The sequence below is a fragment of the Typopeltis vanoorti genome, chromosome 5 (assembly GCF_054136105.1).
Source record: "Typopeltis vanoorti isolate ZY-2024b chromosome 5, IOZ_Tvanoo_1.0, whole genome shotgun sequence".
In the NCBI taxonomy this organism is placed as follows: Eukaryota; Metazoa; Arthropoda; class Arachnida; order Uropygi; family Thelyphonidae; genus Typopeltis; species Typopeltis vanoorti.
The window spans coordinates 164,198,645-164,226,318 of record NC_143553.1 but is presented as its reverse complement, the minus strand read 5'-3'; the positions used below and the strand labels follow the sequence as shown (position 1 = coordinate 164,226,318).

The 27,674-nt window shown below is 37.3% G+C and overlaps 1 protein-coding gene across 1 annotated transcript in view; it reads right to left on the bottom strand.

Annotated features, from left to right (window-relative positions):
- LOC150107023 (sorting nexin-17-like) overlaps positions 1-24,294 on the bottom strand; it is a 206,827-nt gene extending 182,533 nt beyond the window's left edge. The window contains exon 1 of the mRNA XM_090392897.1: positions 24,112-24,294. Coding sequence (XP_090249023.1) covers positions 24,112-24,171 — 60 coding nt within the window. The 5' untranslated portion in view covers positions 24,172-24,294. The remainder of the gene's footprint in view (positions 1-24,111) is intronic.
- Positions 24,295-27,674: the final 3,380 nt, after the last annotated feature.

Below are 27,674 nucleotides of genomic sequence, written 5' to 3'. Positions count from 1 at the left end.
TTGCAAGTCTCAATCATATCACCCATCATTCTCCTGTTTGCTAGTGTCTGCAGTCTACAAATTCTAAATCTGTCTTCATACTCAGTATTCCACAATCCTGATATCATTTTTAACACACTCTCCTTGGCACTCTCTCCAATATATCAGAATCACAACGGAAACCAGACCTGCACACAATAGTCCAAGTGAGGTCTTATCAATGTGCTATAAAGAGGCAAAATAACATCCTTATCTTTACACGTGAACATTCGTTTCAACATTGCAATTATCTTTTGAGTTGTATTTGCAATCTTTGCTACATGGTCCATAAACTTCAATTTCCTATCTATTAACACTCCAAGATCCCTAGCCTAATTCCACCAATATAATACGACATTGGATATCTAATCATGCCAAAGTGAATGACTTTACATTTACTGACATTGAACTGACACCCATTTTCCCATGCCCATGATTCCAACCTATTCAAATCATTCTGCAAAGTGCATATCAGTAGCATTCATGATTACTCTACCTATCTTTGCATCATCAGCAAATAACTGTATGTCACTTGTCAAATCCCTACCAATATCATTAATATACAGATTGAATAACAGTGAACAAGCACTGATCCTTGTTGCCTTAAACCTTGCAGACTCAGATCCCACATATACCACTTTTTGATATCTGTCAGTCAGCCATCCTCTTATCCATGCTAATATTGTATAACCCAAACCCATTTTCTCCAATTTATGCAGCAACCTGCCATGCTATGTTCTGTCAAAAGCCTTAGCAAAATCCAAACATATCATGGTGTATTCATTCTCCCTTGTCTAGCTCAATGGTAACATTGTTATAGAATGTGAGCAAGTTGCTAAAACATGACCTTCCCTTAGTAAACCCATGTTGTTCATTGCAAAGTAGATATTCACTGTCAACCCATTTCTGAATGTGGGTCCTAACCAATTTTTCCAAACTCTTCACCACCACTCCTGAGATACTAATTGGCCGATAGTTGGATACATCGGCCTTTGCACCACCCTTGTGCAATGGAATTACCATACCTACCATACATTCCTGCAGAATCCTCCCTGTTCTGAAACTCATTAAACATCCTGGTCAAAGGAATGGCCAGTTCAGCTGAACACTCTTTTAGCACACGAGCTGATATTCCATCAGTTTGTATTGCTGAATTCTTATTCAGTTTGTGCAACAGCTCTAATACCTCAGCCTCACACACCTGCGTTTCTTCATCTAGTGAAGAGGTAACAGTGAGCTCAATGTTGCATTCACCAGGTTGATAGCTTTTAACGAAATGGGCACTCATTAACTGAACAACCTCCTCTGCATCTGTAACCCTCATGCCATCTGGATTTAGAAGACTTATTCTTTCATATTCATTCTTTCTTTTACTTGCAGCATATCGATAGAATTCTTGTGGATCGTCTTTAGCACGCAGAGCCAGTTTCTTTTCATAATCAGACTTTGCTTTCCATACAACAGTTGTGACTATTCTAGCCTGCTGCTTATAACGTTCATAACGACGTCATCCTTATGCAAACAGTATTCCTTCCACATTGTCCTTTTCTTACGAATCTCTTTCTTAATAAGAATACACATCCATTTGACTCCTACTCTATTTATTCTTCGAACTCTCGGAACACATGGTGATATCGCATCATTTAAGTATTGTTTAAATGCTTCCCATGCACTGTTGATATTCTTTCCATCCAGCAACCATTCTACTAAAATCAGTATACTCCTCAGTTAGTCATAATTTCCTGCTTTGTAGTTCAGCATGTAACCTTTTCTGAATTCTTTTCATGGAACATTCATAAACTTAGTCACTTCCCAAGTGACTAAGTTTATGATCACTGATCACTGTCATCAACTGGAGGCAGAATAGTTGTCTTTAACTGAAACCCTCTGACACTATAATCAAATCTAACACTCTTTGACCTTGAGTTCCTTCTATCACATGCTGCTTGAGGAAATTGTCCTGCAACAGCTCAATAAATGCATTTTCATTCTTCTCATGAGATTCTACTGCTCATTTGGATAATTAAAGTCACATATTATGATTACTCTTTTCATCCTCATCTTTTCTATTTGATGATGCATTTCTTCATCACCAGCAACCGATCCACCAGGTCTGTAACAATACCCCACTATGTAATTTGTCTTGTTAGATTCCACCTCACACACATTAACTTAACTCAAACTCACTGCCACGTGAAATATTGTTAGTAGTATTACTACATTCATAGGTCTCAACTCTAACTGTATTTAAGTCATCCAATATCATTAGCAGCATGCAGTGGTGCACCCAGAGGGAGGGGGGAAAGGGGCCCGGGCACCCCCCCCAAAGAAAAGGAAAAAACACTAGAAAAATTTCCAAAAATCTTTTCCTCATTAAAATTCATTTTTTTATTTATGCTGTGTGCTACTTATGAATTAGCGATCACTGCAGATGCTCAGTTATGGGTCGTATGCGATGTGTAGTGTGTATTCGCAAAACGTCTACTCAACTCGGCCCGCCTAAAGGTTAAATCCTGAGTGCGCCACTGGCAGCATGCCCCCTCCACTCCTATCCACTCTATAGTAGGTCTGAATATTATGATAGCCAGGTCTCACTAATTCCTACAATCTGAGGTCGCAACATATTCACTAAAGCAACAAATTCTACCCCTTTGTTTCTGATACTCCTAGCATTCGTGAACAGACATAATAATCTACCAGAATGTTCTTTTGTATACTCTTGTTTGCAGTCTGCCTGACACAGCTGGACATCTTGCAGATCTCTATTCTTCTTTAATGCCTTACACATGTAGACATCTTTGCACACATATGATGGGTCCAAACCAAATGAACACAAACCCAAAATCGTTCTCACCTAGTCAACATATCCATGACAAAGCCCGTTCCTGTCATTAACACAGTTATATGCCATTGTCGCTCTTACGCTCACATTCACACCATTCCTCCCTTAAATTTAGTTTCCCTGACTCTCTGTGTTAGGTCTCATACCAGTTATTAGTTTTTCCAGACTCATGATACCAAACGCATTCAGGTGTAGGCCATCCCTCTTATACAAATTCAATCTTCCCTCAAACTCACTCCACACATCCAAAAACTCTCATCCATTTCTTCTACACAGCCTACGCATCGAATTGTTTGCCATCATAGCCCTTCTTTTTTTATTCATTTTAATCATAGTGAGGAATAATACTAACGATTTTCACTTTCTCGCTCTTCACTCTCGCCTCTTCCAGTAACCCTTTCATGTCCTCTCTCATACTGAACTCTTATTTCAAGTTAAATCATTCATACCTACTACAACTAAGATTTAGTTCACATTTTCTTTTCTGTTTTTGAATTACTTGCGTTATATTTTTAATTTTCGCTCCAAGAAAACACGAAGTTATAACTCTCTCTCATCTATAGCATGTTTTATTATAGAATTACCATACAAAATACCTTCTTTCTTTTTACTAACAATGTCACTTACCTGATTTTCATTATTTCCTGACGACCCTGTTTCCTTGCTTTGTTGTTTCTTATTTTCCTGTTCATTTTTCTTTTTCTCCCTATGCTCATTTAAACATCTCTCTCAACTTTTTGCAATTCCCACGTTATCTCTCTGATGATCTGCTTCAACTTCACTATTTTGGTGGTTAATTCATTTTCGTTAACCTCCTCCATGTGCACAATAACCTTGTTGCCAGGGCTAAACTTCTTGTTCTCGCCTGCAATGCTTTTTTTAGCATTACCTTTCTTGCCCTTTTTCGAGTCATTTTAATCATCATCAAATTCCTGACATGTACCCTCACGGGGTGTAGAGGATATGATAGTAATACATGAAAAATTTACATCATTACTAACTTCCTATCTACAATTTTCCTCCAAATCAGTCTGTTACTTGCCAAGACTCCAACATTATCAGATCTTATAATTCTATCATCTAAGGCACTTTGTACCATATCAATCCACCTGTATCTTGGTCGTCCTCTGGGTCGTTTTCCTGCCAACCTAGCAGAGAACACTTGTTTTTATTATCTTTCCTCGCCCATTCTGTTCAAGTGACCATAACACCTGAGATTAGCTCTGCTAACGCATTCCTGGATGCTGACAATGTCTGGTTCTTTCCTAATATCCTCGTTTTTAATATGATATTGCCACTGATGCCATCTGTTCACAGCTCTAATCTTTCTCAAGACTCTCATATCTGCTGTCTCTAGTCTGTGGTCAAGTGTTTTACTTCTGATCCAGCTCTGATCCATAATTTAAAACTGGTTTGAACACTGTCTTGTATACAGCTAATTTAGTGTTCTGACTAATTTCTCTCTTATTCCATATGAATTTATTAAATTGACTTCCTACCATACCAGCTTTGTTGATTCTGTTGTCTATTTCCACATTTAGTTTACCATCTTCACTAAAAATAGTGCAGAAGTAGCTGAAATGTTTTCCTTGTTCCATAGGTTCCCCATTCAAAACACAGTTGACATTTTCAACGATTCTACTTATTTTCATTGTCTTTTTATTGCTGACCCTCATACCATATCTATTACAACAGTTATTCAATTTAGGCAGGGAATCTTGCAAACTTGTAGCGGATTTATTTAGAAGTATAACATCGTCTGTAGAAAGCAAAGATTAACATTAACATCTCCAATTCTGATATCATGTTTAATACCATTTTCCTTCATGATGTGATCCATATAGATAATGGATAACAGAAGGAATAATATACATCCTTGTCTCACACCACATTTAAAATTAAACCATCTTCCTGTATTTCCTTCAATTCTAACTGCTGACTTGCAACTCAAATAAAGACTAAGTATGTTTGATATAAAGCCCCATCGACACCATATAACTGCAATGTAATGAATAGCTTCTCTCTTGACACATTGTATGCCTTTTCCAGATCAACAAAAATTAAATACACATCTTTGTTATATTCCTATGCTTTCTCAACTAATCGTCGTAAAGTGATCCTGACAGCCTCTATTTGGCCTGAATCCAGCATGTTCTTCACCAAGCTTTTCTTCCACAATTCTTCTCAACCGTTTCTCAAGTATACTGGCATAAATCTTGCCCGGAACACTCAGTAGGGAAATACCTCTGTAATTCTCACATTCAGTTTCATTTCCCTTTTTATATATGGTGTACTATTAGAGCTCTACTCCAATCATTGGAAATTCGTCCTCTGTCCAGGCTTTCTGAACTATGCAGTGCAGCCACTGTAAGACTTTTATACCTCCATACTTCAGCATTTCTAGTCGAATATCAGCTACTCCTGCTGCCTTTCCACATTTCAAGCCTTTGATAGCTTTTTCTACTTCAAATATGGATATGTATTCTTGACTGCATGCCTGGTCAGTGTTTTTTACCACTGTGCTATCACTGCTTGTTTCATTTAGCAATTTTTCGAAGTAATTACTCCATACTTCAAGGATATCTTTTTCTCCCATTTTCATGTCACCTTTATCATCTCTAACTCCTTTTACAGCACTTTTTCCTCCATTTCTAAGCTTCTTCAACAACCTCCAGAATATTGTACCACCTTCTTGATATTTATTTTCTATGTTCTTGCCAAAGTCCTTCCATAACTTTTGTTTAGCTAGTTTTACACAGCGTTTAGCTTTCTTACATTTGTCTCAGTATTCTCTAAGAGCACAAGTTGACTTATTTGCCAGGAACTTTTGATATACTTTCTTCTTTTCCTTCACTGCCTCTTTAACTTCCTGTGTCCATCATGGAGTTCTGATTTTTCTATCCTTGCAGACAACTTCACCACATGCCTCTCTTGCTGATCAATCAGGGATTCCTTCAAGGCTTGCCACTGAATCTCCATGGTTTGGTTCTTGTTCTCAAACTCTTTCATTTTTTTTTCTAATAATCTTTTTGTATTTTAGTCTACAGTTTACCTCTGAGAGCTGCTCAACTTTTATTCGCTTTAAAACTTTCTTACATGTCATTCATTTCAATATGAAATTCAATTTTATCCTGCTCAAGACTAAATAGTGATCGCTTCCAATTTCAAATCCTCTGTACACTCTGGTGTCCTGCACCAGGGAGAAAACATCACTATCAACAATAACATAGTCAATGAGACTTTTCTTATTCCTTGCCTCTTCTCTCCATGTGAATTTGTGCACCTTTTTATGTTGGAACATGGTGTGTTAGTAATAACCAGTCCATGTCCTGAGCAGAAATCCAACAGATATTTGCCGTTATTATTAGCTTTGCTCTTTTCTTCAAATTTTCTCAAAACATTTTTGTATGTCTCACAATCATTTTCTACTCTGCTATTCAGATCCCCAACAAGGACCAACTTTTCCTTTTTCATTGCATCAGTTACTTTTTCTAAAGAATCAAAAAATTCCTCCACTTCTACAGGCACAAATAAGTCTTTTGCCCAATTCCCCATTCTAATATTAGCCCACGTCACTCTACTTGACACTGTCTGCCATTCAAGAAGATTAGCGTCGTATTTTGTGTTGAATACTATGGCTACTCCTTTTACTTGATTGTCATTTCCTGAATATAACATTTTGTATTTATTGCTCAGAAAATCTCACTAGTTTTTGTCTTTTTTGTTTCAGTCACCCCTATTATATTGATCTGGTACTTTCTAATTCCTCAGCTAGCTCCATTTCTTTGCCATTCAGGCTTCTTATGTTGATAGTACCGATCTTTAACTCTGGTGCTGTTGAGTTGGGGTGTGCTTTCAGATTTGTATACGTTTGAAATGGTGCCAAATCTGAAGGTGCCATTTTAAACATATACTAAATATTAAAATATCTTAATAAAAATATATGATAAAATACTAAATACACTATAAAACACTAAAATCTACACTAGTATACTATAAAACACTAATTTTCTAAGGGAAAACACAATTAAGAAAAATAAAAACACCAACTTTACAGGAGCACTAAATTCGTCGACTAACCACTATGTATCCTGGAACCAATGATATCTTCTATATTAAAATAGTAAAAGCAACCTGATTATTATTTTATTATATGAATTATTTAAATCTCATTATTTGAATCAGAATTATTATTATTTGACAAATCTTCAATATCAACATCAGCCTGGTTGGATGAGTGGTTAGTCCGCTCTCCAGCCAGAAGTCTGTGAGTTCGAATACCACCGTGGGCATGGATGTTTGCGATTGTCTGTGAAAGTACTAGTGGAGGTCAGCAGTAGATGGGCGTTGGTGTGAATGATGAAGGTAGTTGTGATTGGTGGAGACAGAGAGTTCTAGAGCAGATGCCCTCCCTCGATGAGTCTTTGGACTCCCTGGAGGTGTTACATAATAATAATCATCAAATTTTGCATTCAATCTTCTATGGTGCCCTAAATGTATCAATATAGTTTTAAGACTGCTCTGCGAGTACTGACAATGCCCTCTGTTGAAAAGATCTTAAGCTGAAATCCCATCAAGGATGTGAAGAAGGGCTTTACAACTAAAGGTAAGAAAGTGTTTTACATCCCACAGAAACAGGCAAACTCACAAAAAAAAAAAAAAATTTAAACAACCTTAGCTACTTCAGCTGTAATTTAAATTAATGACAATTCTCACAGACATAATTTTTCTGCCATCCTGCATTTTGCTCTCCTTTCCCCTGCATTTGGTTTAAATAACCAGATCACCTTAGATATGCTTTGCTCACAAATTTTGAATATTAATAACAACATCAAGTTCATTTCTGATGTCTTTTTTTTGTTATCTGAATTACACTAAAAATGTTCACTCCCTTAATTTCCTGATTTTTGATCAAATGCTAATATTTTTGCTGTTTGTAATTACAGCCAAAGCTTATAAGGACAGTATATCATTTTCAGCATACATTTGCTTTATCTGTTTTGCAAGATGCAAATATGCTAAGTTTCTTGGAGGAAATGTACCATGTCACTTCTAAATGACACTAGCTAGTGATTTTCATTTGACAAGCCCATATAAAAGTTCTTCATTTTTAGGCAAGATTTAAACTTTTAATTCTAAACCAACTTTAAAATCAGGGGCGAATTCTCCGTGCTTACTGCGCAAGCTCATTACTTGAGAAAGAAGTAATATTTATTTGTTAATAAATGCATGCATTTATAAGCATTCCATTTAGGCTTTTATTTTTGTAGACAGAAGACATCTTAAGCTTGCGTGGCAATAATCGAGCTTTGTGTTGTGTATTGAAGGCTGATGCTTGCTCGTCTAGTTAAAGCTACCTTGGCTTGCTCAGTTGTGGAGCTTCCAGGTCCTTGCTGCAGCACTGTGATTTCATGCGCACGCATAGCCATTCCCGCTCCCTTCACATCGTCTTAAACACAGGCCATATGCAGTCAAAGTGGCTCTAGCCAGTGAGCTTCAACCAGCCTTTACAAGTGTGCATGTTGCTTGGGAAAATTAAGTTACAACCAACTTTTTGACAATGTTATTGACCAGTTCATAAAGAAGACCAGTAGGGTAGAATTTGTATTCAAGTAGCTAAATTGAAAAAGATAGAATATCATTTGAAAAATGAATGTTGTATTTGTATGATTAAATGTACATAAATTTCTAAATATACAGTTTTAAATGGTCAGTAATTCATTATTCTGCTAATCAGACTTCAATCACACCTCTCACTCCCTGAATGATAACAAGAGCAAGCATGAATTTCAAGACCAGCATTCGCCCATGCTTAAAATCACTTTGAACACTGTCTTAAATGCCAGTAATTTAGTGCTTTGGACAAATTTCTCTCGTATTTCATATAAATTAATTCAAATGGTTATCCACTATGTGCTAGAAATGTTTATTCTGTTATACAGTTACATATTTAATTTGTAATCACCACTACAAAATTGTGCACAAATAGCTGAAATGATAGTGCTCCAATCTGAGAATGTAGTTAATTTTTTCATATTTCTACCTACTTTCATAAGCAGAAATATGGAATGTCTTTTTATTTCTAAATTTCACACCAAATTTGGCATAGGAACTATTCAATTTTAGTTAAAAAGTCAAGATTATAAGTCATTGTCACAGTATGACAGTAGCAGGCTGAGGCAAGGGCTATGATTCTGTGAACACATTGGGACTTGCAAAACAAAACCAACAGAGCTAATAACAGCATCTGGGAATATGTCTATAAACAAGTGACTTATGCCTCCAATTAGTGAGTGAATGTGTTGTTTTGATTTGGGAGGTAACAATGCATTTTGGAACTTTGAGGAGGGACATATGTTCTATATTGTAAGATAAAGCAGGTGATTAAAAGACACTTTGAAGCTGTGCCTTGCTGTGAAAAACTGCATGGCAAAGGAATCAGCAATGTACAGAAAACCATCAAAGAGTTATCATTATTATTATTATATATTTAATTATGTATATAATTAAATATGCTGGCAGAGCTCCCAGTTTGACTATAAGATAATCTGCAAGAACATGAGACCTTGTAAACACCTGGAACAGAGAGCAGAGGAAGTGGATCCTTAGGAGAGAGAGAGAGAGCATATAGGGGCAGCCGGACCATTTCAAAATGATGTTTGAAAGCTTCCAAACACCATTTCAAATAATGTTTGAAAGCAGTGGGAAAATATTTCTTAGAGTTCTGGTTATTTATTTTTTTTTTTTGAATCAATCTTATAAAAACCTTTTAGTAATTTAAATGTTTCTCTCATATCCCCTCTTCTCTGCCTATCAACCTACCTCTGCAATCCACAAGCTCAATCTATCAATGTAGGAAGCATTTTTTACATCACTCACCAACTTAGTCACTCTCCTCTGAACTCTTTCCACAGCCTCCTCATCTCCAAGGAATAAAGGTGACCAGCCTTAACACAGTAATCCAAATGTGGAAGAATCAACTTTATAAAGGGGGATAATAACCTATTTATCTCTGGATGTTAGTGTGTTCCTCAATAACCAAGTAATCCTATGTGCAATCTTGGACACCTTAGCAATGTGTCCCCTGAACTTCATCTCTCTATCTACTAACACCCCTAAGTCTTTAGCCTCATCAATCTCTTGGAGTACTGTTCGATCAATGTAGTACACAGCTGGTAATATTTTAATCCCAAAATGCATAACTTTACACTTTTCTACATTGAACTGACATCCATTTCCTTTCGCCCATTTTACCAGCTTATTTAAATCATCCTGCAAACTCTCAACATCCACTTGATTTTTTATTGTGCTACCCAACTTTGCATCATCAGCAAACAACTGAATATCTCCCTTTAAGCCATCTCCTATATCATTTATGTACAAATTAAACAACAATGGCACAAGCACAGAGCCCTGAGGCACACCACTGGTCACCTGCCTCATCCTAGACTCTGCTCCTCCATACACCACCTTCTGGTATCTCTCCCTGAGCAATTCTCCTATCCATATCACCAGTTTAGTATCCATCTGCTCCAATTTGCACAACAGTATTCCATGGGGTATCCTGTCAAAAGCCTTAGCAAAATCCAAAAGTACCACTGTGTAGCCATTTCCTTTGTCCAACTCAGATGTCATTCTATTATAAAAAGCTAATAAATTGCTAAGGCAGGATCGACCTTTAACAAAACTATGTTGATCCCTATAGAGTATCATATCCTGATCCACCCATTCTTGAATTTTGTCTTTGATCACCTTTTGCAATACTTTTACCACCACTCCCAAGATGGTGATTGGTCTGTAATTAACTACCACAGTTTTAGAGCCACCTTTATGCAAAGAAACTACTTTGCCTTCCTTCCACTCCCTAGGGACCATACTTAGGTTAAATAACCAAGTAAGAGGCGTTGACAATTCCTTTGCACATTCACACAACACCCGAGCTGCTATTCCATCTAAACCTACAGCAGGTTTAGATGGAATAGTATTTAAATTTTGCAATATACTAAGTACCTCTGTTTTCTTAACTTCAATTCTCACATTAGTTATTACTACAGGTACAGAGATATTCTCACTTGGGTGAGAATATCTCTGTACCTTTTGAAAAGTGATCACTCAGTAACTCTACTATTACATCTGAATTGGTCACCTCGATACCATCAGCACCCACTAAGAATAGTAATAGCATTACTGGTCTGTATGTTGAGAGGGATATGAGATGGGAGGAAACACCAATTTGTTAATCCTTTTGGCACTGTAACCAATGAACAGGAAAGTCTGGAAAATAAAGGAGAATTCAGATGAAAGGGAAGCCTGGGTGGAACAGATATTGGAATCTCTGTTTACAAGGGTTTTGATAACACCAAACTGTTGAGTGGGGGGAGAAAGTTTATGTATGTATCTGTGTGGGTGAGTTGCTGTAAACTAAAAAAGAAAGAGTGCCATTGGGAAGATGCATCATTAGGATATCTAGAAAAGGCATGCTATTTTCTTTTTCTATAATGAACTGAATACTGAAGTGGAAGAAGAAAAAGTAATGTGTCTGAGCTATGTGGCCAAACAGAGAACACAATATATCTTAGCCAGACAGAAGGTTTGAGAATGGCAGTATCAAGGGCATGCTTTTTAAAATGTTCCATACTGAAATTGGCTAGAGAGAGGATCCAGCTGATAATTCTGTTTATATATGGTATCCTTCCAAGAGAAATTGCCAGCATGGATGGCAAATTCAAAATTTCAATGATATCAGGAGAAAGAAATCATTTTTCAGTAAAGTGTCAGAAAGGGGGATATTGGTAAATAATTTTATTTATTGGTAAATTTTTTGGTGTCAAGGCTATCTGCTAAAAAGACGTGCTGTTGCAAAGTTCCTGAAAGATCTGCGATTTTTGTTCATTTATTAAGAGTTTTCTTAGATTCATTGGTATTTTTAGTATATTATTGTAGATTTTTAGAGTAATGATTGTACTACAGAATTTTATAACATAATTGCAGAAATATTATTAGTTTTTACAAACTCTTAAGAATGGTGCCAAAAACTCATCACAACAAGGCAGTGTTTGAAGCTCAAGTTGTTACTACTGAGGATAACATTTGTACTCATGAGCAAAAGTACTGCTGCAGTGATGATAATTTATCTGAGGATAAGTTGACATTAGAAATATATCGATTAAAAGAATATTAGAAAATCGACCAGACAATTATTATTATTATTATGGGCAACACCAAGGAGTCAATAGACTCATCGAGGAAGGCCCTAACATCATGTCAAGAACTATTCGACATTCACACAGTATCTATCATACCTCGCCTTGAATTCATTCACAGTCATGGCACCCACAACAGACTCTGGCAGCTTATTCCACTCATTCACCACTCTCCAAGTAAAACCCTAGCTCTAACACCCTTGCTAACCACACTCCTGTGCAGCTTCCATGTATGGTCCGTAGTCCTCCCATCACCAGTCCTATTCTCAAAAATATCTTCTGAATTAATCTTATAGAAACCCTTCAGTAAATTGAATGTCTCAATCATATCACCCCTTTTCTGCCTATCAACCAATTTCTGCAACCCACAAATCTTCAACCTGGTCTCATAAGGTTCATTCCATAGACCTGCTATCATCTTGGTCCTCCTCTGGATCCTCTCCATCTCCTCCTCATCAAGAAGAAACCTAGGTGACCAAATCAAATCTGGGCACAGTAGTTGAGATGAGGTCTTATCAAGGCTCAGTACAGAGGAACAATAACCTGTTTGTCTCTCCTTGTTAAAGTATTTTTCAGCAACCAAGTGATTTGATGAGCTGATTTAGCTACGATGTGCCCCCTAAACTTTAATTCCCTATAAACCAACACTCCCAAATCTGTGGCCTCGTCAATCTCCTTGAGTACAGTTCCACCAATGTGATATACTGCTGCTAATCTTTTCACCCCAAAAATGCATAACCTTACACTTTACCACATTAAATTGACACCCATTCTCCTTAGCACAGTCCTCCAATCTATCCAAATCATCCTGCAAGATTTTGACATCATGTGCATTCACTATTACTCTACCCAACTTTGCATCATCAGCAAACAAATGAACACTTCCTCTCAGATCCTTTCCTATATCGTAAATGAACAAATTGAACAGTAGTGGTCAAAGAACAGAACCCTGCAGCAAACCACTAGTCACAGGCTGTCTTTTGGACTCTACTCCTGAATAAACCACTCTCTGATATCTCTCCATCAACTACCCTCCTATCCATCTCCATATGCTGCAGTTTACCGATTAGAATTCAATGTGGTATCCTGTCAAAGGCATTAGCAAGGTTCAGTACAATCCCTGTAAACCCATTACCCTTATCAAGTTCAGCCATCACTGTGTTATAAAACGTGAGCAAGTTTCTGAGGCATGATCTACCCTTCGCAAAACCATGCTGTCCCCACATACAGAATCCCATTTCCATCTATCCAAGACCTTGACAACAATTCCTGATATGCTGATGAGTCAGTAATTTACAACAACAGTCTTGGAACCTTCCTTTATGCGGTGGGACTATTTTCCCCTATTCCCCCCCCCTCATTGAATGAGGGAGGGTAGAAAGAGGGGAAATCCCTTCTGCAATGTCACCACCTGGATGATATACTCTTGCAAAGTGCTCGCTCAGTAATTCCACTATATCAACTGATTTAGTTACCTTCCTACCATCGGTATTCTTTAAAATCATTCTGCCATATACATTTTTTCTTTTACTTGCAACATATCGAAAATACTGTTTGGGATTCTCTTTAGCCTGCATGGCTAATGTTCTTTCAAAATCCGCTTTTGCTTTTCTTACCACACTCGTTACCTTTCTGGCCTGCACTTTATACCGTTCATGTGCCTGCCGGTCACCTTTCTCCTTAAATTTCCTTCACAGTTGTTTCTTTTTTCACAGCTCAAGCTTAATGGTGTTATTCATCCGTGATTTATTATTCAGACTCTAGGTATACAGTTAGCCAATGCCTCCTGCAAACACTTCTTAACTGCCTCCCATGCACTATCAACATCCAGCCCTTGCAGTTTTATATGCCATGGCACTGAACCAATCAAACTCCTAAGCGTGTCATACTTACCAGCCTGATAATTCCACATGTACCTTGTCTTAATTGTAAATTCCACACCTTCAGCCACCTCCCAGGTCAAGATCCTTTGATCACTCTCACCAATTGGTGGCAACATGGTCATATTCGTTACAGCCAAATTCTCAGATGCAATTACTAGGTCAAGCACTATATGACCCCTAGTATTTTCCATTACATGCTCCTGCAGATAGTTATCCCTTAATAACCGCATAAAATCCAATTCCTTCCTTCTGTGTGTCCTCTCCTCCTTCCAATCAATGTTACCATAGTTGAAATTTCCCATAATAATTACTCTCCTTCCACTCATTTCTTCTATTTGCTTATGCATACTATCTCCACCATCTATTTCATCACCTGGTCTATAGCAGCACCCAACTGTATATTTTGTTCTGCTAGTCTCAATCTCACCAAATAGCCTCAAATGTGCTCTTTTCTCTATCCTGCAGTTCCACTTCTATTCTCCTTGGCTGCAACTCATCAACTATCATCAATAACACTCCTACCCCCATTTTATTCTCCCTGTCACTCCTGAACAAACACACCATACCCCTCACATTCAATCCCACTAGCTATATCATCTTCTGTCAGCCATGTTTCACTAATGCCAATAACCTGTGGCCTGGAAGTGCCAACCAAGGCCAAAAATTCTTGTTTCTTGTTCCTAATACTTCTGGCATTAGTATACATGAATTGCAGAAGCCCATTTGTCCCATCCTATTTTGATGCCTTATACTAACTATCCCATTCTGATTTGTTGTCCTTCGTACTCGCTCGGGCATATTACACACATTCATACACTCAACTGTCTCCCTAAAGTCTGCATAACTACTTCCATCCCCCTTAATAACTCTAGTTTCCCTGATTCTCCACATCCACTTCATTCAACAACACCTTTTCAAGTCTCCGTAATTGGAAAAACGTTTAATTAAACTTAGACAGGATAAAAAAAGGATCAGCACAAGAACAAACAAGAAAGTACTGAACTTGGTAATCATAATATTAATAACAACAAGTCGGTTAAAATCTAAGAAAAAAGGCGATATAGTATGGTGACTCAATTTTAATATTTATGCTTCCCGAGGGAGTCACCACTTCTAGTTTCCTACGGATGAAAATTAAAAATATGACAAGCGTAAATGAAAATCAAAAAGAAAAGTAAAAGAGATGATAGTTCTTGTAGGTACTAATAATTTAAGTAGTAACAAATATACTATGAGAGAAGATGAAAGGTCTGTTGGAAGAAGCAAGAAAGAAATATGATAGTTTAAAAATTGTAGGATTGCTATCCAGCTATGACAGTATTGAGTTAAGGAGGACGATGATAGCAAATGATTATGACAGACATGACAGTACTGAGTTAAGAAGGAGGGCGATGATAGCAAATGATTTCAAGTGCAGGCTGTGTAGAAGAAATGAATGCAAGTTTTTAGATGTGTGGAGTGAGTTTGATGGCAGAAAAGACTTGTATAAGAGGGATGGCCTGCACTTCAATTCATTTGGCATCAGGAGCCTGGAGAAATTACCTAATGCAGAGAGTCCAGGAAACTAGATCATCAAGGGAGGAATGGGAAAAATTTACGTAGAAGTTCAGATATGGTATGCTATGCAAACATGATAAAGATATGAATGTCTTTGAACATAACGGGTGCTTAAGGGTCAAAGATGTATAACTGAGACGAGACCTCCACATAGCCTTTAAAGGAATGCAGAGAACTGACCAGGGCTTCTGACCTAATGTCCAATCCTTACCTTCTCGTGGTGCACCCTGTTGGGTATCTACTTAGATACTGAACGAACGAGGATGGACTGGCAATTTGGGATTTAGCCGACCAAATTGTATTCCTATTGGTTAAACCAAAATACAAAATGATGGTACAACATGACAAAATTTCATGCTGGCTGGGACATCCCCTGGTTAAACAAGGCCCCCATTGTTTCCGTCAGGGAACCAGGGCGAACAACAAAAAGTCAGCTACTGGAACAAATCTGAAAGCGAACCCTAACTCAAAATAACCAGAGTTAAAGATAGGTACTATCAACATAAGAAGCCTGAATGGCAAAGAAATGGAGCTAGCTGAGGAATTAGATAAGTACCAGATCAACATAATACGGGTGACTGAAACAAAAAAGACAAAACTGGTGAGATCTTCCTGAGCAATAAATACAAAATGTTATATTCAGGCAATGACAATCAAGGAAAAGAAGGAGTAGCCATAGTATACAACACAAAACACGAGGCTAATCTTCTTGAATGGCAGTCAGTCTCAAGTAGAGTAATGTGGGCAATATGAGAATGGGGAACTGGACAATGAGACTTATTTGTGCCCATGGTCACACAGAAAGTTCTATTAAGGTAGAAGTGGAGGAATTTTTTGAGGTATATAGAAAAAGCAACTGAGACAATGATAAAGGAAAAGCTGGGCCTTGTTGGGGATCTAAATAGCAGAGTAGGAAATGATTGTGAGACATAAAAATATTTCGGGAAAATTTGGAGAAAAGAGCAAAGCTAATAATAACGGCAAATATCTGTTGGATTTCTGCTCAGGACATGGACTGGTTATTACTAACACACCATGTTCCAACATAAAAAGGTGCACAAATTCACATGGAGAGAAGAGGCAAGGAATAAGAAAAGTCTCATTGACTATGTTATTGTTGATAGTGATGTTTTCTCCCTGGTGCAGGACACCAGAGTGTACAGAGGATTTGAAATTGGAAGCGATCACTATTTAGTCTTGAGCAGGATAAAATTGAATTTCATATTGAAAAGAATAACATGCAAGAAAGTTTTAACATGAATAAAAGTTGAGCAGCTCTCAGATATGAACTGTAGACTAAAATACATAAAGTTTATTGAAGAAAAAATGAAAGAGTTTGAGAACAGGAATCAAACCTTGGAGATTCAGTGGCAAGCCTTGAAGAAAGCCCTGATTGATTCAGCTAGAGAGCCATGTGGTGAAGTTGTCTGCAAGGATAGAAAAATTAGAACTCCATGGTGGACACGGGAAGTTAAAGAGGCAGTGAAAGAAAAGAAGAAAGCATATCAAAAGTTCCTGGCAAATAAGTCAGCTTGTGCTCTTAGAGAATACAGAGACAAATGCAAGAATGCAAAACACTGTGTAAAACTAGCTAAACAAAACTCATGGGAGGACTTTGGCAAGAATACAGAAAATAAATATCAAGAAGGTGGCAAAATATTCTGGAGGTTGTTGAAGCTTAGGAATGGAGGAAAGAGTGCTGTAAAAGGAGTTAGAGATGATAAAGGTGACATGAAAACGGGAGAAAAAGATATCCTTGAAGTACGGAGCAATTACTTTGAAAAACTGCTAAATGAAACAAGCAGTGATGACAGCACAGTGGTAAAAAACACTGACCAGGCATGCAGTCAGGAATACATATCCTTACTTGAAGAAGAAAAAGCCATCGAAGGCTTGAAATGTGGAAAGGCAGCAGGAGTAGATGATATTCGACCAGAAATGCTGAAGTATGGTGGTATAAGTCTTACAGTCGCTGCACTGCATAGTTCAGAAAGCCTGGACAGAGGAACGAATTCCCGATGATTGGAGTAGAGCTCTCATAGTACCCATATATAAAAAGGGAAATAAAACTGAATGTGAGAATTACAGAGGTATTTCTCTACTGAATGTTCCTAGCAAGATCTATGCAAGTATACTTGAGAAACGTTTGAGAAGAATTGTGGAAGAAAAGCTTGGTGAAGAACAAGTTGGATTCAGGCCAAATAGAGGCTGTCAGGATCAGATCTTCACTTTACAACAAATAGGCGAGAAAGCATGGGAATATAACAAAGATCTGTATTTAAGTTTTGTCGATTTGGAAAAGGCATATGACAAGGTGCCAAGAGAGAAGCTATTCAATACGCCACAATTATATGGTATCAATGGGGCATTATATCAAGCAATACTTAGTCTTTATTTGAGTTATAAGTCAGCAGTTAGAATTGAAGTACAGGAAGATGGTTTAATGTTAAATCTGGTGTGAGACAAGGATGTACATTATCCCCTCTGTTATTCATTATCTATATGGATCACATTATGAAGGAAAGTGGTATGAAACATGATATCAAAATTGGAGACGTTAATGTCAGCTCTTTGCTTTATATGAATGATGTTATACTTCTAAATAAATCCGCTGCAAGTCTGCAAGATTCCCTGCCTAAATTGAATAACTGTTGTAATAGATATGGTATGAAGGTCAGCAATAAAAAGACAAAGACAATGAAAATAGGCAGAATCATTGAAAATGACAACTGTGTTGTGAATGGAGAACCTGTGGAACAAGTAAAACATTTCAGCTACTTAGGCACGATTTTTAGTGAAGATGGTAAATTAAATATAGAAATAGACAACAGAATCAGCAAAGCTGGTAAGGGAAGTCAATTGAATAAATTCATATGGAATAAGAGAGAAATTAGTCGGAACACTAAATTAGCTGTATACAAAACAGTGTTCAAACCAGTTTTAACTTATGGATCTGAGAGCTGGGTCAGAAGTAAAACACTTGACCAAAGACTAGAGACTACAGATATGAGAGTTCTGAGAAAGATTAGAGGCATGAACAGATGGCATCAATGGCAGTATCATGTTAAAAATGAGGATATTAGGAAAGAACTTGACATTGTCAGCATCCAGGAGTGCATTAGCAGAGCTAATCTCAGGTGGTATGGTCACTTAAACAGAATGGGCGAAGAAAGATTTGCAAAACAAGTGTTCTCTGCCAGGTTAGCAGCAAAACGACCCAGAGGAAGACCAAGATATAGGTGGATTGATACGGTAAAAAGTGCCTTAGACGATAGAAATATAAGATCTGATAATGTTGGAGTCTTGACAAGTAACAGACTGATTTGGAGGAAAATTGTAGATAGGAAGTTAGTAATGAGCATGGTTGGAAGAATCACGGTGCAGCGAGTTATTTTCCTCCCGCGATGAGTCTTCGGACTCCTTGGAGGTGTCACGAATAATAATAATCATGTACACCCGTTGAGGGTACATGGCAGAAATTTGATGATGATGTCATCTAACATAGTTATGTATGTGGTGAAGGGGTGGAAACATATACTTTTGGTTTGGACCTTTTAAGTATGTCTGGGAAGGGAAAAGAGAAAATTCTAGAACAAGACCAAATAGATTGCATATCTAATTATAAGAATAGGTTAGGTGGTAATTTATTATGTCTATGCACAAATGCAAGGAGCATTACAAACAAAAGGATTGAGCTCGTTGCTTTATTAAATACGCTGGTGACCTAAGATTGTTGCCATTAGTGAAACCTGGCTATCAGAATCAGATATGGTAAGTGGGATCGAGTGTAATGGGTATACTATTTTTAGGAATGACAGAAGATATAGAGGAGGAGTACTACTAATGAGATCAGATGACAAGTCCAGTTAGGGTAGAAACAGAAGAAAACTGATAGTAACAAGTCAAGAGTTTATACTCCATGTAGCAATGAGTTTGAATCCATCTGGTGTGAAGTGGAGGTTAACAGAATGAAATATATGGTGGGGCATTGCTACAGACCTGGCAGCTCAGTTGTGGGGGACGAAGAAATGCATCACCAATTTAGTCTTATGGGTACCAAATGAGTGATCATTATGGGTGAATTTAATTTTCCGAACAGTAATTGGTTAAAAGAGAAATCTCGTGATAAGAAAGAAGAGGAATTTATTAAATTGTTGCAAAGCAACTTTCTCAAGCAGCATGTGAAAGAAGGAACTCGAGGTCAAAGAGTGTTGGATTTGCTCATAGCATCGGAAGGGATCTCTGTTAAGAATATGGCTATTTTACCATCAATTGGTGACAGTGATCATTCTGTTTTCTCTTGGGAAATATCTAATTGTACTGATGCTTCGATTAAAACAGGTTACAAGCTGAATTGCAAAGCTGTAAATTATGATCAACTTAGGAGAATACTATCTTTGGTCCCATGGTATCAGTTACTGAATAGAAAAAATGTCAGCAATGCATGGGAATCTTTGAAAAAGTGCTTAAATGAGGCAGTATCTGAATGTATCCTTAGTGTTCAAAGAATAAATAGGTTTGGAAAGAATATCGTGAGAATAAGAGTGAGAGGAGTTATGAAATATATAAAGCTCAAGCCAGAAAAGTAACGAGTATTGTGCAGAAAGCTAAATCGGAGTATGAAAAGAAATTTTTCATGCAAGCTAAAGGCAATCCAAAAAAATTTTATCATTATGCAGCAAGCAAAAGAAATAATGTATGATAGTTCCACTGTATGTGAAAGCATAACTTTATCGAATGCAAATGGTACTCAAGTGTCAGAAGCTAATGAAATTGTTCAGTTAATTAGTGCTCACTTTGCTAAGATATATCAACCAGGTGTATGTAACATGGTGCACAGTGCTACTGCTCCATATATAAGAATCTTTTGTATAACCTGCAAATTCTTATGCAGGTTATGCAACAGATGGAATATCATCAGATGGATGACAGATGGAATATCATCCTAGTTCCTAAATGAATGTTCAGTTGAATTAGCTAGGCTAGGCTAGGCCTTTCACATTTTTGTATGATTTGAGTCTCAGTTCAGGAATGATACCACAGGAATGGAAGGAATGTATGATAGTTCCACTGTACAAGGGTGGTGCAAAAACTGATGTTCTAACTACTGAGCTATCAGTATCTCGGGTGTTATGAAATATATAGTGTGCTAGTGAAGATTTTAGAGAAGTTGGTAAGAACTCACATACAGAAATGGATCAACAAACATGCTATACTCTGCAAAGGAGCAGAATGGGTTTACTAAAAGAAGGTCATGTTTTAGCAATTTGCTCATATTTTGTAACAATGTTACAGCAGTGTTGGATAAAGGAAATGGATACACTATGATAATTTTGGATTTTTCTAAGGCATTTGATAGGATATCACATGAAAGGCTGTTGCATAAACTGGAGAATATGGGATTGGAGTATAAACTCTTGACTTGGTCAAGGGATAGTTGACAGACAGATATCAAAAAGTGGTATACAGTGGGTGTGAATCTGCCAGATTTAAGGTGAACAGTGGTGTACCTCAGGGTTTAGTCCTTGGTCCATTATTTTTCAATCTATACATTAATGACATCAGGCAAAGTCTAACAACAGATGTGCAATTGTTTGCTGATGATGCAAAGATAGGCAAGACAATCAGGGATGCTACTGATATTCAGCACTTACAAAATGATTTGAATAGGCTGGAAATTTGGGCAAAAGAAAATGGCTTTCAGTTTGATGTTAGTAAGTTATGCACTTTGGCATGATTAGAGTTCCCGCATCATATTATTAGTGGGGTCATGCTACAAGAAACTGAGGAGGCAAGGGATCTTGGCATATTGGTGGATAGGTATTTGAAGTGCAAAGGTCACACAGCAAAAGTTGCAAATACAACTCAGAGAATGATTGTAATGTTGAAGAGCACCTTAACATGTAAGGATAAAAAAGTCGTTTTGCCTCTTTATAAGTCATTGATAAGACCACATCTGGATCACTGTGCGTAGATTTGGTCTCCCAGGTTCCAAGGGGATAAAGAAGCTGTGCAAAAGGGTGCAAAGAAGAGTTACAAAGATTATATCTGGATTACAGGACAGATTGTGGATTGCTGACTCTGGTTAACAGGAGAAAGAGGGGGTGATATGATAGAGTTCTATAAACTTCTGAATGGGTGTTATAGGATTTTGTCTGATGAAATTTTTCGTTATATGGAAGGTGGAGATAGAACAAGGGGACATCCATGGAAGTTAAGTTTATTCACAGTCAGGAAAGGGGTAAGAGCTAGGTTTTTTTTCTTCCAGAGAGCAGTGAGTGAGTGGAATAGTTTGCCTTTAGGGGTAGTGAGTGCATCTAATGTGAATGAATTTAAGGGAAGGTATGACAGCTGGTTTGTGATTTATAGCCTCCCTTGATGAGTCCTTGACTCCCTATAGGCCTCACATATAATAATAATGAGCTGACATCAGCACTCACCATGATATTATTTAAAACTAAATTTTGGATTAAAGATTTGAAATGAGCAGAATTTTCAATATAAGATGAAGTTTGACCAATAAGTGGAAGTTAAAGATTTAGCTAACTGATTGGCTAACTTAAAAGGAGGGAGAAGAAGTCAGTGGCATCCACTATGGGGACAAAGAGGATCATGTTTATGAATTTCAGGAAATTCATATATTGGGATGGGAGAAGAGCCTAAACAGGTTGAGATTTTTTTTTAACTATTTCAGGAGGCCAAGAAGTGACAATTTTAGAAGTCTTTATAATAGCTTATTCTGAGAACTAGTGGATCATAATGCAATGGTTTATATGTAGTATAGATCTCTGAGAAACACTCATTATCTGATTATGATCACTACAGTAGTGTTACTCTTGTCAGCTCTAGCAATTGTTTTTGTTTCCATAACTTTTAGAGATTATTATTATTATTACACTCTCCATGGAATTGGCAGACTCATATGGATCTGGCTGTCAGATTTCTTTTAAGTGGTGGCACTTGCATAAGGATGTTAGCTACCTCAGGCCTGATGTTATTAGCAATAGTAGGTTGCAAGCTGTCGATTCTATATACAGCATGAAGTATAAGGACACTACTGCAAAGTCATGGCTGTGGCTAAGGACACTAACAGCTGTTCTGCTGATATTTTTGAAAAATCTGCCCATGAGGAATTTTAAAAAATTAAGAATAAACCATATATTTCATTCTGAAATATATGGTTTATATTGCCATATATTTCAGTCTGAAATATATGGCAGTATATTTAATAAATAATCCTTTTACCTTGTGTTTTTATGTGTATACTGTATAGAACTATAGCAAAATTTTCTCTAAAAACAAGAATCTAGGAGCTTATGTTCTTTATACATGTTTTTGCATAATTTTATTAAACCATAAGCTGAAGTTCAAAAAAAATAATAATAATAAAAAAGAAAATGAAAACAAAATAATAAATTATGAAATTAGGCTTTATTCTAGCTATATAGCCAGACTTCCTCTGTACCAACCTAACCTCTGGCTACAAACTGTGATTAGGAGCATGTGTATTGGCTGCGGGTTCGAATCCTGCTGTGGGCATGGATGTTTGTGATTGTCTGTGAAAGCACTAGTGGTGGTAGATGGCGTTAGCGTTAGATAATGAAGGTTGGTGGAGTAGTGAAATGAAGAGTTGTAGAGTTGATGCCCTCCCTCGATGAGTCTTTGGACTCCCTGGAGGTGTGATATAATAATAATAATTGTACAATGAGAATATATAATAATGTTCAGAAAAGAGCAAATTGTACTTGTTTTAAAATCCATTACTTTTCCTCTTCCAGCTTCTAGTATTAGACATTGCAGTACTGGTTTCTCTTCCCTTTGTATTGGTGTGGGTACTACTTGAATGCTGTTAGAATAGTATATATTACCAGAAGAATTTAATCAGCACTGGCTATGCAGTGAAAGTTTCTTTTAACATCTGGTGTTGGAGTTTGTGAAAGCATGCATGTGCCACAGCAAGTTAAGTGACTGCATACAATTATTCACTCAAGATGATCGTACACTATCACACTATTTTCAGCTTAATTATAGTACATGTTCAGATACGCAACTTTTGCCCATCGAAATATGATTTAGATCATTAAGCATTGAAAACATAACCCAGACAGTCAACCACAGTGCACAATAAAAATTAATAAGCGTACGGTGCATTCGTAATTACATGCATCTTCGTAATCCAAAACATTACAAATAATAATAATTTTGGATCGGTAAAAGCTTCGTTCCCTCAGTTGTGCGCGTAACCGATTTAATGAATAACATTGAAAATCATAATAAAAGCAAAGGCGTAACTAATGTTAAGAGTAATATATTTCTAAAAGTTTCCTATCACTGATATTTTTATATAATTTCTAAATAGTTAACGTAGAATGGCAATAATGAGGGGATGTCAAAATTCATAAAGTATGCATAGTGTCATGTAAACAACAGCATGCTAACTCGTAACGCAAAACCCAAATTACGCGCACACAAACACCAGCTTTGATTTATAGTTGTAGACCTATCTATCTATACAGCTGCTATACGAAATAGCAGTTATCAGATGTAAACATCTTTTATTTACAGAAGTGGTACAACATATAAATTGATAACGAATAGGACCACTTACAACGTACGACGATCCATTTTCTTCCTTAACTTCTTGGGTATCTGGGATGGAAAAATGCATCTTGTTGACTTAACAGCTGAGTCATTCGCTACAAAATAAAAACAGGACGGCATGCGCAACAACCGACACGTTACCGTAACACAAATATTTGACTCTTTGGCACCAAGGTAGACAACTACCTATATTGGCACCTTCGTTGTCGGTGGTAGCAGGACAATGCCACTTCGCACAAACTGCCACCTGCTTAGCATTTAAGACATGTAACACGCTAAATACCGTGAATGTATTCACAGATTTATTTCAATTTCATAATAAAATTACGAAACTAAGAAAGTTAAAATACACACTTATTTAATACAAAGATTAAGCAGAAGTGAAAGGCAATGAAAAACAATCAGCTGAAGAATTTGCTTTTCTGGACAACATTCTGAAGTGGAATAACTTATTGCCAGAGGAGGATGTGATGTCCGGAATAGAATTAGAAGGATATATAATTTTCCAGAAGGATAGAGATGTGAAAAGAGGAGGGAGAGTGCTGTTAATGATTGCATAGGAATTGTGTCCGCAAAGTGTGGAAGTTGATAGTTATTGAATAGATTTTGAATCTGTGGGGTGCGAAGTTGAAATAAACAGATTATTATTATTATTATTATTATTATTATTATTATTATTATTATTATTATTATTATTATTATTATTATTATTATTATTATTATTACGGGAGACTCCAGGGGGTCCTTAGACTATTCGAGGGAGGCCCTAAACATCATTTACACACAACTATATGACATTCTCACAGTATCTATCATACCTTGCCTTGAACTCACTCACTGTCATAGCACCAACAACAGACTCTGGCAGCTTATTCCACTCATTTACCACTCTAAAAGTAAAGAACCCAGCTCTAACACCCTTGTTAACCATACTCTTTCCAAGCTTCTATAGATGTCCCCCAGTTCTCCAAACACCAGTCCTGATCTCAAAAATATACTCTGAATTAATCCTATAGAAACCCTTTAGCAATTTGAATGTCTCAATCATATCTTCCCATTTCCGCCCACAAATCTTCAACCTGTTCCCATAAGGTTCATTCCATAGAACTGCTAACATCTTGGTCACTCACCTCTGGATCATCTCCACCTCCTCCCAATCAAAAAATAACCTAGGTGACCAAATCCGGGGAAAGTAGTCGAGATGAGGTCTCATCAAGGCTAGGTACAGAGGAACAATAACTTGCTTGTCTCTGCTCATCCAAGTATTTTTCAACGAACAAGTGAGTTGGTGAGCTGATTTAGCCACTTTTGCAATGTACCCCCTAAACTTCATCTCCCTATCCACCAACACTCCCAAATCCCTGGTCTCGTCAATCTCCTGGAGTACAGTTCCACCAATGTAGTATACTGCTGCTAATCTTTTCACCCCAAAATGCATAACCTTACACTTTACCACATTAAATTGACACCCATTCTCCTTAGCACAGTCCTCCAATCTATCCAAATCAACCTGCAAGATTTTGACATCATGTGCATTCACTATTACTCTACCCAACTTTGCATCATCAGCAAACAAATGAACAGTTCCTCTAAGATCCTTCCCTATATCCTTAATGAATAAAATAAACAGCAGTGGTCCAAGAACAGAACCCGGCGGCACACCTATAGTCATAGGCCGTCTTTTGGACTCTACTCCTGAATAAACTACTCTCTGATATCTCTCCATCAACCACCCACCTATCCATCTCATCTACCCTATATCCATTCCCATATGCTGCAGTTTACAGATTAGAATTCCATTTGGTATCCTGTCAAATGCCTTAGCCAGGTCCAGCAGTATCACTGTAAACCCATTACCCTTATCCAGTTCAGCCGTCACTGTGTTATAAAACTTGAGCAAGTTACTGAGGCATGATCTACCCTTCAACTACTTTCTACAAGACCTTCACAACAACTCCTGATATGCTGATCGGTTGGTAATTTGCAACAGTAGTCTTGGATCCTCCTTTATGCAGTGACACTATTTTCCACACCTTCGGTACTAAACCAGACCCGAGACTCGGATTAAACAACATGGTCAAGGGCACTGATAATTCTTTAGCTGCTTCACGTAAGACCCGTAACGGTATACCATATCCCACAGATGTATTCACATTAAGGTTCTGTAATAGATTATTCACCTCCACTTCATTCATCACAATTCTCATATAAACTAATGGTTCCTTCATGTTTTCAATAACACCAACTGGATGATATACTCTTCCAAAGTGCTCGCTCAGTAATTCCACTATATCGACTGATTCAGTGACCCCCTTACCATCGGCATTCCTTAAAATCATTTTGCCGTGTACAGTTTTTTTTTTTTTCGCTTGCAGCATATTGAAAGAACTGTTTGGGCATAGCTAGTTTCCTTTCATAATCCGCTTTTGCTTTTTTTACCACACTCGTTATCCTTTTGGCCTATGCTTTGTACCGATCGTGTGCCTGAAGGTCACCTTTCTCTTTAAATTACCTCCACAGTTGTTTCTTTTTTTGCAGCTCAAGCTTAAGGGTGTTATTCATTCATTTAACCCCTACTTGTTTTACTATTCGGACCCTAGGTATACAATCAGGTATACCTAGATTCCTCCTGTAAATGCTCCATGACCACTTCCCATGCTCTATCGACATCCAGCTTAAGCAGTTTTACATTCCATGGCACCGAATCAAGCAATCTACTAAGCTTATCATACTTGCCAACATGGTAATTCAACATATACCTTGTCTTAATCGAAACTTCCACACCTTTAGCCAGGTCAATTTCACCAGTAGGTGGCAACATGGTCATATTCATTACAGTCAAATTCTCAGATGCTATTACCAGGTCAAGCACTCTGAAATCCTGGTATTTTCAATTACATGCTTTTTCAGATAGTTATCCCTTAATAATTGAATGAAATCCATTTCCTTCCTCACATGTGTCTTCTCCTCCTCCCAATCAATCAATACTCTATCTCCACCATCTACTCCATCACTTGGTCTATAGCTGCACCCAGCTGTATATTTTGTTCTGCCAGTCTCATTCTCACACCAAATAGCCTCGAATGAGCTCTTTTTTACTATCCTGCTATACAACTTCAATTCTCCTTGGCTGCAATTCATCAGCTATCATCAATAACACTCCTCTAAAAATCTGGTCAAACCATTTTAAGACTATCTTCCACCAAGGAAACAAAACTACAATGCCAACAATAGAAGAAAATAATGATCACCCAAAAATTTTACAAGAAGTTAGATACGCAATAAAACAGATGAAAAACAATAAAGCACCAGGCATTGATACTATCCCTACCGAACTGTGGTCATATGGAGGCAGCATATCAATAGAATATTTAAAAACCCTATTCAATAAAATACTACAAACAAGAGAGATCCCAGATGACTGGAGAACTGGAAAGATCATCCCAATATACAACAAAGGAGACAAAAGAGACTGCAGAAATTACAGACCAATCAATTTACTCCCTCACACCTATAAAATATTCATAAGAATTATACAAAATAGATTAAAAAACACCTGCAAAGAAATGA